The sequence below is a fragment of the Netta rufina genome, assembly GCF_964035555.1.
Source record: "Netta rufina genome assembly, chromosome: 1".
NCBI classification, from domain to species: Eukaryota; Metazoa; Chordata; class Aves; order Anseriformes; family Anatidae; genus Netta; species Netta rufina.
The window spans coordinates 10,941,871-10,955,093 of record NC_140123.1 but is presented as its reverse complement, the minus strand read 5'-3'; the positions used below and the strand labels follow the sequence as shown (position 1 = coordinate 10,955,093).

Below are 13,223 nucleotides of genomic sequence, written 5' to 3'. Positions count from 1 at the left end.
AGTCTACAGATGTTGTAGAAATGTCACAGACATCCTTAGCGCATCCAGTCTCTCAAGGCTATTGGTATTTCACTGAATAACTGAAATGAACTGAGGGTCACAGCTGTAGATATACACAGACCCATTCTTGCCCCTTGCCTTTGGTCTGTATTATGTCATCAGGGTTGTGAGCACAGTTCCTGTTGGCTATCTGAATTTCACATGGGAAATTAAGGAATTTAAATAGAAAACTTTTTTTTTTTTAAATTAAAATTATTTTTCCCTACTATAATCATTTCATGGAGGTTTCTTTCTTATTTAACACCAGAGCAAAATTAAAATTCCACACGCATGAAGAAAAATGTTATTAAACTCCATCTTCCCAATGCTTAGGCTTTGTCGTCTGTGTTACTTCTCAAGTCGCTATCTAAAATAAAAGGACATCTGGGAGCTATTTAAATTTGCAATAATCAAGGAAAAGAGAAGAATCTGTAAAAATGCCGTGCCTTAATTATTTTGCAGTTTAAAATTCCTGTTCATATCTCTTGCACAGAGGCCAGTGAACTACTAATATTTTCAGTGATGCACTTGACGATTCTCCATCTTATTGGATCACATTAGCTAGAGATGATAGTCTGTGCAGGGAGACCACTTATCAGTGCAGACAGATGAATCACACCAGGACTTTCCCCATATTTTGCTGTGTAAGACTTTATGCCTGAGTACATATGAGAAGCAGCATGCAATGTCATATGCAAATCGGTTTCTGAGAGTTTTAACCTCCGGTCACCTCCTGTCTTTGGGAAGTTGTTGGCTTCTTCTGAAAACAGCAACTTAATGGGGAAAAAAAAAAAAAAAGGAGTGAAGGGGAAGAGGAAGAAAGTGAGGCCCCTGCGTTTCTAGAAAGCTGGTGCACAACAACTCTCAAAGAACAGAGTGTGCAGGATGGAAATCTGCAGCGTGGGATGGGTGAGCTCAGTGTGTGACTTTCTACACCATGAACCCAGGTCTCAGCTAGAACAACCACCTCACCAACCTGTCCCATGAGCAGCTCCACCCTTGGGGCAATAGCCTCTGTTGATAAACCCACAGAAGACTGGTATCAGATGAGAATTGTTTTGCTGGTTTTAGAACTGCATCTTTACTTCCCTTTGTTTTTTCCCTTTCCTTCCCCCACCCAGTTTAGAAGTTGTCATCCAAGTTCAAAGCATCACCATTCAAAGTGGACATCATGACATAGATTTCATTGACTTTACTCTCTATACTTATTGTTGTTCCACTACAAACCCTTTCAGGCAAAATCAAAATAATAAAAGGCGGCAAGCACTGACATTCTGCAAAACTTTCAGCAATCATTTTTAAACTCAAGCTGAAAATAAGAAGCTGTTTACCTACCCTTTTAATCTTCCTTGCATCATCTGAAAGGCTTCAATGTTAAAAACAGAAAGGCATGTGCCTTTGGAGCCTTTAAAACCTCAAACAAAATGTTCAATCAGACACACTACCTCATTTTTACCCCATCACCAGCATGTCACCAAGAAAAAATGCAGCTTTCTCTGCCAAATGTGGGCAATGCTAAAGATCCATGAAACAAATGCTTACACAGATTCCTAATCCAGGATTTTAGCAATCAATGTTCTGTAGAGTACTATTCAGCTACATAAACCCAATGAACTTCAGCTTTAGTACTTCTGCTGTGAAAAATACACACAAGCATATTACCACACTGCTGTCTATATTTTACAGAAAACATGCCAATTTCTCACAAAGGACCACTTGCTTTAGACATCATCAGCAGTGAAGGATACAGCCTAAATGAACAGACTCAAAAGCAAAACAAGGTTAAGTATATTAAGTTCCTGTGTGGGAGAACTCAGAGAAAAAGAGGAGGATGGCAGAGAATGCAGTGTTGGTTCAGCGCTGAGCCACCAGCGTGGTGTTTGTGGGAAGAGCTGAGGAGGCAGAGCTATTTTTAAATGCTGCTTTTCAACATTTTAAACCCCCCTTCCCCCAGAAACTGTGGCCACAAAGTTTCCAGCAGCTCTTCCCCCTGTGATATTCCTGACCAAATTCCAAGGGGAAAAATGATAGTCCCTCCATCATCCACCCCCCCCTCACAATTACAACTTCCCATTCAATGAGTGGAAATTTGAATTCTTTTTAGAAGGCTACAATTACAGCACATTATTACTTTTTCCTCTAATTACTGCATATAAATGCACGCTATGTAACAGTTTATTGCACCCTGTTAGTGTACTTACAGTAAATAGAAACCAATATGCTTCATTCAGCCCATGTATTTTGACACTCACATCAGATTTACCAATTTATCTTCATTACAACCCCTTGCACTGTTACTGACATCCTTCTCAGAGCTATGCTAACGCATCACAGTGGGAAGATTGATGAGGCTTGTATATACTGATTTGCTGCCGACGCAAGGCACTTGAGAGGCACTGTTATTGTTCTGATAGCACAAAGTTGGCTAAAAATTAGCTGCACTAAGCCAATGCTCTGCTCTCACTTCTCCTCCTCATTAATTACGGTACATGGCTTGGACCTTGGAAGGTTAAGTCTGTTGTAACTATGTTTTTAAACTTATTGTCTTCAGTTGCTTTGTCACTGTGGCAGAGATTTAAAGTTCTGACCATGTCTGTTAGCAACTACTTTTATTCCTCAGATCTAAATAGAGGCTCTAAATAGACAGATTTTCCACCATGACCGATATTAGAAGACATTTCTGAATGAATCTACAAGGATACATTTAAACTTAGTTTGGAGTAACGGAGATCTGATATGGCTACAATTTTCAAAACCGGCTAAATGACTTAAAAGCCTGCACTTTGCGTTGTCATCAAGGAGAGACAAAATAGCCTCAGCACTTTAAAAGCACCGATCTATTATATTCCTTTATCGAGAGGATGAAGAGGTCATATCTCACCACAGATAATTTATCTCTCCAATCATAAAGTTACGGCACTTCAAAGACTTGCTACAGCTGAACACTGCAGCCTGTAGCACTTCTGGCTCATTCTTTTACTGAATACAGGTCTTACACCCCAGCAGTTCCCAGCAAGCTGAACTCTCCAGCAGTGGGTATGTTTTGCAGAGGCTTTCCTTGCTAGATGCTCAAGTAAAGTAGCATCTCCAATAGTGCGTTCAGAAACCACTCAGACTGAGAAAAGCACACACTCAGATCTACTTTCCAGGCTGAATGAGCAAGTCAACGAGCTGTAGCCTGGATTAAACAATCCTCTCCTACCAAGCTGCACATGTACGCTGGAAAGCAGAGGAGGAATTTTTCATATTCTGGACATCTCGAAATCAGCTGACATAATACAAGGCTACAGATACTGCAAGAAATGGTTTTACTCTTTACACTTATTACTGGACCTCCAACACTCCAGCAGCTGTTTGCATATAATCACATAGCAAAATCAATATAGGTAAAGCTGTCAGACCAGGATTAGGAGGCATCTACAAAAAAAAAAAAAAAAAAAATTGGGAAGAAAAAACTGGCAGACTGTTTTCTGTGTTTTTCTATAGCTCAAAATCTTCTACCATTCTCCACTTTCAGCTTCTTATTTTTACTAAATTGGTGTAATACAAGAGAAGATAGAGTTAAGTGTTACAACAAAAATGAATAGAGGAGAACAAATACCCAGAAGACGAAAAAAGTGAAAGTGAGTAAGAAAAGATGGGAAACTTATAGCCATAGAGCTGATCTGTCCAATTACTGAAGCAAAATAAAGACAGATTACCAGAAAAATGCAATTGCACCTCTCTTGGAAATACATTGTTATTTTCATTTCCTTGCAAAGCAAGCAGGTAACTATTAGAATTGCCTTTCTTGTTTCAGATGAGTATTTAAATATTTCATCCCTGCTACAGACTATTTAAAAAAGTCTGTGAAATATTTCTAATGTGTTTGGTTTGCTTCATGTGGGAATGTAATGTAATCAAGCGGTCATTTTCCTCCCATTTCAGGCAGAAGTATTCCATTAGTAAGAATCCACTAAAGCAAGAGATCATCCTGTGTAAAATCCAGTGACATCCAATTTCAACCTAGGCAGAAAAATGCTACTTGATACCAAGTGCTGAATAAAACCTACAGCCTTCCAGGACATTACAAATGTGTCGAAAAATTCAGCCCTCGACTTGGGACCTGAAAAAAAAAGTAGCATGGGCAATGCAATGCCACAATCAGTGAAAGATCTAGGAGAAGGAATATGGTTTTTTTTGTTGTTGTTTGTTTGTTGTTTTTGTTTGTTTGTTTGTTTTGTTTTGTTTTTTTCCTCCTCCGCAAACACACAAAACAAAAATACAACCTCTACAAACAACATCACCAAAACAAGCAAAAAAACCCACAAACAATTATTATTAAAAGGAGTCCGGTTCTGACTTCCTGATGCATCCTTTAACCCAGGGTCTAGAGATGCTTTTGCATTCACTTTGAGACACTCATTGGTAACTTCAAGCCTCGCAGCACAGCCCTGTGACAGGAGCCTGGGGGTACCATTAGAAAAGTCACACAGACAGATCTGTTCAGAGAAGGGAATTCAAGGAGGAAGGAAGAAGTGATGGATGGAGGATCTGGGCTCAGAACTTGCTTTGCTAGAGATTTCTTGTGTAGTTACAAGTGCAGCCATTTAGATTCACATTTCCAACCTTGGCAGACAAAAATACACATACAGCCCTTGCTGGGAATTCCTGTTTTCTCCAACATAGACAGGGACAGGCTACTCCAGAAGAGTCACCCCTATGCCATCACCTGGAGATGAGCAATGGCACTACACAGAATTATAAGGGCTAACATCTCCCGTGTTATTTGACCTAATTTTCTGAATAACTTCTGCAATGAAGTGGAAATGCTGTCACTAATGGAATCTGCTCAGTAAACACTGGCCAGTGTAGTATAGCATCCCTGTCAAATTCAAGTGGGAAAAAAAAACACAGGCTTATTAAAAATAATTAGCAAGTTGTATCCAGAAAAGGTCTGTCAATGCCTTGCACATGCACTGGGCATAAGGGACCAGGGGTTGTCAGGTCAAGCCCTATCAGAGCTTTTCAAAGGGAACCACATTTGCTGTCTTATAGAGCAGACAGACTACTGCAAGGAGGGTATGAAATGAAGCTGAAAGGGAAATACTGTACTACTGGGAGACTGCGGTTGTCTTGGCAATTAAAGCTTACCCAGGGGGTTAATTACACAGAGCCAGAGCCAGGCATTTTATAAAATGTGTTTTGAGAGTGCCACAAGAATGCACACACCTCAGCCAGCCCAGCTCTGAATCTCCAGCAGCGAGTTTGCTCTGATCCCAGGGAACCCAACTTCCAAGACGTTTCATTAGCAGCTCAAAAGATCCATTTGGCCATTGAGGTTGTGTCTCCACCACTGCGTGGTTCCCTTTCTCACACAGCATTCCCAGTTTGGCTTTATAAAAATGTGGTCCCATCCCTGCTTCTCCAGGAGACTGTCACAAACCTCCACGTTCAGCAGTTTCTCTGCTCTACAGCCTGCCCTCCGTTTCATTCTACTGCTCCCCATTCTACTGCTCCCCATTCGAAAGTCTGGGAGCAACCTATGACTTTACTTTCCTTCTGCTGTGTCTTCAGTCTTCAGAATATTATACACCATTATTTTTTTCAGATGAGACAAAAAACAGAGGAAAGAATACATTAGCATGTATTATATTGTCAACTACAGCTTCATTCTTATATTTATTTTATTTTTATTTTTTTGCTATTAATAGTAACACTTTCCCATCGCTATGGGAATCCTCTGGCAAGTGTGATTTTGGCATGTTTCACAGAGCTCTTAGGGAGGCACATGAATGTGAAAGAGACTTATAGACCTAAGATTTTCATCAATAGATATATTTCAAAATCAATGCTAATTTCATTCAGTTTACGATCTTCTCTAACAGTATAAACTGGAAAGCTTGCAGTTATTTGAACACATGATTACTTAACAGTTTCCAGTGTAATAAATCCTAAAAAGGGCAAAATCCTTTTATTCCTTCCATTTATTTATGGCCTGGAATGTGTGGGAATCTACAGTGTATTATCAAGGAAAAAAAAAAAAAGCCATGTACAGTAGTAAATTAACCCTTCACTTTTGTGTTCTCCATTACACAAAAATAATATTGGATTTATAACAAACTAAAATAATCATAGAATAGATAAACGTGCATTTTACTGCATTTTACTGCCAAACAGTGATTGCATTGGGAACTATTTTGTCTGGATGTTTTTTAACTTGTATGGATTTGAAGAGTATTTCCTAAAATATATAGTAGGAATGATTGATTGTTTGGGACAATATAGTTTTATTTCATTTGCACCACTATGAATCACAAATTTCTTATTTCACAAATCGATTAAAAAAAAAAAGTCATGGACCTTCTACCCAAAGGAAAAAAAAAACAACACACACTATGGTGTACAGCAATGCTGAAGAAAACACATGTAGTAATACCACTAGTATACAAATATATCACTCTATATCCAACATGTGAGCTATTTATAAAGAAAAACTTTCTGTTAAGATTAGACCAAGAATATGGTTGATACTTAGAGAACATTTTTTTTTTTTTACTTGAAAATTGTCATTGGTAGTGCCAATAAACAAAATTAAGAAATTATACATTGATTCTGATGATGCAGTGAAAGTGAGAAAGGTCAAAGTTGGCTTTCATCCAAAAAAATATTCTTAGACTTGAGATTCAAATTTTAAACTTTTCACTTCAGGGGCTGGAAACAGTTTGGTACACAAATTGCAGACTACGCAAGGTGTATGAAGTAGTGCCTATGCAAATCTTGCCAGGGTTGGGGTGATGCCACAAATTTTAGAAAAAGTATTTTCCTCTGGAATATTCTACAGTTCTGTTAAAAATAAAATGTAAAAGCTACAATAAAAGAGGTAAGTGAAGCAGATTTGAGGTGGAAAACAAATGTTGTTCATATTTGTTCATTTTTTTCCTGAGCTTGTGAATTGCAAGATGTATTATTACTTCCATATAATCAGGCACACATCTTTGTGTGTGTCTGTCAAACACTGAGAGAAGGGAGAATTCCACTCTCCTGGCATAGGAAGAAGTTATTTTAAACTACAAAAATCAGTTAACCTTTTAACATATATTTTCCACTTAATCTTACCTCCAAAAAATGCTCTGCTTGCTGTTCCCGATCCAATTTTCTTGACGTTGTTGTAATCAGACCTGTGAAAAGAGGATGATATTTGATTGTCAATACCCGTTGAAAAATATATGTCTCTATCGACCAGAAGAAACAAATTCATTTTTCAAACACTCAAAAGGAAAAAATCTATTTGAAGCTATATCAGACACAGATTTCTTGACATCTGTCAAGCCTTTTCTTTTGCAGCACAGCCATTATGACTTTCTGACTAACAATAAATCTTAAAAGAAAATAGCTGTGAGAAAAGTAACTGAAAAACAGTTAGCTGTGTATCTACACTTAACATGCTACATTTATTACACTGAATAAAACACCTTACTAAAGAATCACTATTTGTCTTATGATTAAGTGCTTCAATGAATCATTTGCATTTGACTGAAATCCTTCCGTAAAAAAACTCATTAAAGATTTCAGAGTTCTCAAACAACTAATGGGATAGGATGCTGATTACTTCCATGCCAAGAATACTTGACAAAGAAGGTTATTTCTGTAATAACTACTTGTATACATAATGATTTCCAAATGTAATCATTCTAATGCATTAAAGGTTTTGTACCACAATTTCATCAATTTGTTCCATGCTCAAATTGAGTCTTTAAAATAAAGTACCCTTTTACATGAGGATGATCAAGATATCTTTTCTTTTAAAGCAATGCATTTTCACAAATGATTAACCTCTTGTGAGATTTATACCAAGTAAAGAAAATTAAGAACTTCCAAAGTTCCCTCAAGAAAAGTAATGCATACTGTTCTATGAATACAACTTTTTTTTTTACTTTTTTTTGGTAAAGATTTAAAGGTTAGACTTGAGTTTTCCCTCCTACAAAGTGTTTCTTTGGATAGGGAAATGAATTGTTTGTCTATTTCGTGATAGATTCTGACAAGAGTAAAGGGACCAAATTTTCCTATAGGTATGTAAGTTTTTGGAGATAATGCCAGTGGACAAAGTAGCTCTCAAGAATTCCTCCTCTGCAAGACTACCAAGGAAGATAAATATTTCATGGATTCCCTATAAGACTTAGTTATTTAATTAGATTAGACAATCATCTAAACACATATCCACGATGACCCTGAATTCTTCAGAAAAGAGTTGCAACAACCTCTTACATCTACATAACGCCTTTAGTCCCAGAAGGCTTCTACAGCTACTGCTCCTCATACATTGTCACCTTCTGCCTAGAGGATCACTTCATCTGTTTTGGTCAGAAAGGGGGGTAAAACACATTGTGAAAAAAAGGTGAAGCGTTACTTGAAGTAATGGAAAGGAAAGTCCATCCTGCCTCCAATATTTCAGGCTCCTAATGAGATCTACCAGAACACAGAAGTGACATCCAAGGGGAGGTCAAAGACATCAGAGTGGGTTGTGACAACAATCTCTGTAATATTATTACATGGAAGAACAAGGTGCTGGCAAAAGGCTGAAAAAGCGAAACAACTGGTATTTCCTGCATTGAGCAATTGTAAGTATTCAAAACAGTTACACCATATGGGAGACTTCTACTCACTGCATGAGTTTTAACAGACATGACAGAACGGATGACAAATTGGTGTCATTCACACAAGATCCCCCATGTCTAGAGAGAATGCAAAGATACAAGGAAGAAGTTCTTAGTTATAAAAGAAGCTTAGCCTCAATAATTGGATAAATGAAAGAATTCAATTGTGAAATAATCTTCTTTGTCCCACGCATGGTCACTAGGGACATTTATCATGACCTAACCACAGTAAGGAATATGATCATTTTTACACCATCTTCCATTTTTTTCCTCCTTAATATGCCACTATGAACTACATCTACCTTCCTTTTAAATAAGAAATGTTTAGGGTACTTAGTATGTTGAATATTAGTTAACATCCAGTCTCCCCCCCAAAAACAAACAAACAAACAAAAAAACAAAAACACAAACAAAAACTACCGAATGCCCAAGCAATGCTTTAAATCATAGAAGCTCTCTGTCCTTATCATCTCCTTCAGGCAAAGGATTTCACATTTGTTTTGAAGACCAAGAGCTAACATCTGACACTGAGCATCACTAACTGTCAGAATTTATAGTACTTGTCTTTCACTGGTAGAACTAAAGCAGTCTCACAGAATCGCTGTTACCATTATAGGTTTGGGATTTTTCTTTGTTTTCTTTTTTTTTTTTTTTTTATTTTTATTTTTATTTTTTTCAGTCTAGAGCCTTTTGGATTGCCATAACGGTCAGAGCGCCTGCAGAACAGGATTTACTTCTAAAAGAGGTGTATGAACATATGGCAAGTCTCTACAACAAAAGTGCATATATCTTAAAATTAGCAGATCTTAACAGATGTAGTAACGAGACTTAGCAGCCAGACCTGAAGGACAGATAACCAGGCCAATTAAACAGAAACAACAAAACCTTGGACTGAATACTAAAATGCAGTTGTCTTTGATGAGTGTCAGGCAGCATAAATACAGAGCTCTACAACACAGGATACCACCACAAGCAGTTCTGCAAACCTGATCCTGAAGAATGGTGCTAGCACAACTCATTGCTTCTGCTGTACTCTTGCATATGCATTAACTCTACATACAAGCTCTACCTACAACTACCAGTTACAGGCAGATTCATTAGGTTGTTACAACAAACTGGTCATTTGCAGAGGGGTCTCTAGTTTTGGTTCCTGTACTCTGGAGGATTCTCCCATCTGATCTTCTTGGTTGCCCCATTGCAGTCTCTGGACTACTCCACAGATGTTCTTGAAGTCATTCGTAGATCCTTCTACACAACAGTGGTGCTTAAAGCCACATACATGTATACATAAAATAATAGCTATTTGTTAATACTTATTTAATTGTGGTCATGTATTAATTCAAGTAAGAATTTGTTCCTTTTAGATTATAAAACTGTATTTCAGGGAATTCTGTCTAAGACAACCTATAGCTTTACCACACCAGTTCCTTCATGAGTTTTATGAGAACATTGCTGTGTCCCTTCTGTATTCATTACCCCGTGCCACAAATTCATAATAAAAGTAATATTTAGCAGGATGTACAACTTTCTTTTACAGATCCAGGGGCAACTGAGAGAAACTTGGTTTTGCACAAGGGAATATGTACCAACTTTAGTTCTTCTCTAACTGGATTAAATCGTCATACTCTGTTATGATATGAAGACATTATCTAAAGAAAATAACTCACAGAGAAAAATAAGCCCAAAGAAATGAAGTTAGGATGTACTGCAGGTTATGATATAAAATCACAAGGGGACAATGATGAAAAATGACCATTTCTTTTTTTCCCCATCTTCAATTTGTGCCATAGCTCTTCTAGACACACCATCTGGTCAACTGTCCAAAGCCAGCTGGGAAATATAGCAGGCATTTATCACAAAATAGCAAAACCACTAATAAACTTCAGAAAGCATACCACACCTCTCAGATGGTTCCCCTCAAATTTCCAGTGAAACACTGTGGTCCTGATAGGTCCAGGAGATACTTATAACTGTGATGATTATTGAAGAACAGCCACGACATTTAAGAGAAAAAATGGACAGTTTTCTGACTTAAAACTCTCTGTGCATCCTGGCCATGTAACAGAGCCATTTTGTCAAACTCCAAAACATTGCTTGATCTGGTGTTTCAGCCTGGAGATAACTGTTCTTATATAGTTTGCTTTTCTACAAAACCTCTTACTTTTGATACTGGAGCACTTCTCCCATCCTAAATAAATGAACTGTTACTCTTCTCCTGTTACAGAGTTTGGAAATGATGGAAGATGAATAAGCTCGCCCTGCAGAATATGTCCCTTTGGCTTGCAGGACACAATTCCCAGCTAACACTGACTGCAGAACACCCTTCCAGCCCCTCACTCTACACTAGATAGGACTATCATCCTTTTCTGCAACCTTTCCCTCAAAAAGGAAACTCAGCCTGTAGATGGAGAATAAATTCCACTGTCCTTCACCACACTGCCTTATAACCTCCATGAGAGAGCTGAAGAAGTGGTGTGAGCAAGAAGGCAGGCCTGCTCACAGCTTAGGTACAGCCATAGCAATACAGAGAAAAGAACAGGACCAACACTAAGAATTCCTGACACTTTCACCAATACATCAGCCTACCCAATTTTCAGCCAATGCATCATCTTGGAAACGAATCAGCAGTTATTAGGGCTCAGACATGTGCTCAAGACATTTAAACAACACTTAGCACTGACGCTTGGCAAAATGCTTTAAGTGCACTGCAAATGCAAGGTGAAAAAAATAAAACGTTCACTGAAAGATTAAAATCTGTATGAGTTAACTTTGCATTTGAAATGAGTGAAGCATGACGTTTCTAGTGAGCAAATGAGGAAATTTAACTTATTACTAAATGATAACTTGATCATCATGTCTTAGAATTAGTTGCAGATATGTGTGTCTGTGGAGGCATACACATGTATGTTTATATATATGCAGAATGAAGACGACATAAAGTCAGGAATAGTTATGAATTCAATAGTATGATGAATCCTTTAGAATTATTTTTATAAAAAGGTATCTTTATTAATAATAAAGCCAGCAAACCTTAAAGAGGAGCAGCAGCTTATAGGTTCTATTGAGTTTATATGTTTTATTATTCAGAAGAGGCATGATGTTCTGTCTAAAACTGAGTCTTTTGTGATTTTTTTTTTTTTTTTTGAACTGTAGTTCTGCTTGGATGCTTAAAGATGTGGCTAAGCCAAATGTCTCTATCTGAGTAATATCCCACAGCATTCATTGCTTTCTGATGATATGCAGGTAGTAGGCTCAATCTAGTGCAATTCCACTGCAATCAAAGCAGCTCTGCAAATTTATGCTAGCTAAGAATTTGCTTAAATGACTGTAATCTTTGCATTTTTTAGTCAAAAATACATGAAAAAAGGCACAAAATTATTAGTTTATTTAACATAAACAAAGCAAGGAAAACAAATTTAGAATCAAATGTAATTTAAGGCCAACATCTTTCACTTCAAAATGCATATTTGCATTTGTATATCCAAATTATTCCTTCCTCAGAAGGCTGTAATACTGCTATTAAATCCAACCATAGCTCCAAAATTTAATTTAAATTCTACCATTTTTGCCAATCTGTATCATAATTTCTATTGGACAGTACTAAAATGTAAGTGATGGTCTGAAGCTAAAACAGATACTTAAGTTTATTGTAATTTTTGTTATTAACTTGCCAAGAAATGCAAGGTAATATGCAAGCAGGGTCAGAATCTTAGAGATTTGTCAAATTTTATACAATTATAGAATGGTTTGGGTTGGAAGCGACCTTAGGGACCATCAAGTTCCAACCCCCCTGCCATGGGCAGGGACATCTCCCACTAGACCAAAACCCCATCCAACCTGGCCTTGAACACTTGATGCTGATCAAAGTGAAGGTGACAACTAAAGCTGGGGGAAATAATGCCAAAACTTCACTAGTCCAAATATTGTTATCCGAGGATCCTATATTTAATAGGCAACACTATTTTATCAAGTCCATAAACTATCAACTAGTCAGACAGTGTAGACAATGTACATAAGCTTTAATTTATATGCTGGAAAAGTTAAGCATTTCTTTATTTTCTTAACAGTTATACAGGCCAGCATGTCTAGACATTTCACCAATTACTTTCTCTAACCTTCACTATGAACTGCTCAAACTCCTGGAATAATAGGTTTATTATGGCAGATAAGAACTGAAACATCAGTGTGACGAGCACCATAATGAAGAAAAATGAGAGGGGCATCCTGGGCAGCAGGGGCAGACCAAGGGATACAAACTGGCTGGAACTGAAAAAGACACAATTACATTGTCTATAACCTTTTGCACCTTCCCAGACAAACAGGCATCCGACGACTCTATCTAAGAGCAGCATGGATGAGCTGGGTAGGCGTTGCTCACCAACATGGCAATGACTCAAACACATCTCCAGAACATTTTGTTTTCTCTTCTGGAAAATTCGAGGCACTCACAATTGCTCTTGGAGACTGAAATGGTGATGGCATGTGGAGAGCTGCAAACCTGTTTGCTAATTCAGATTTCAATGCTTTAATTATAGTGGCCAATTGCCA

General features: G+C 37.6%; 1 protein-coding gene across 4 annotated transcripts in view; it reads right to left on the bottom strand.

The window, feature by feature from the left end:
• FAT3 (FAT atypical cadherin 3) overlaps positions 1-13,223 on the bottom strand; it is a gene marked incomplete at both ends in the record, with an annotated part of 325,298 nt that overhangs the window by 123,215 nt on the left and 188,860 nt on the right. For all 4 annotated transcript variants that reach the window (XM_084300861.1, XM_084300863.1, XM_084300862.1 and 1 more), the window contains one exon: positions 7,138-7,199. In XM_084300861.1, the coding sequence (XP_084156987.1) occupies positions 7,138-7,199 (62 nt within the window). The remainder of the gene's footprint in view (positions 1-7,137; positions 7,200-13,223) is intronic.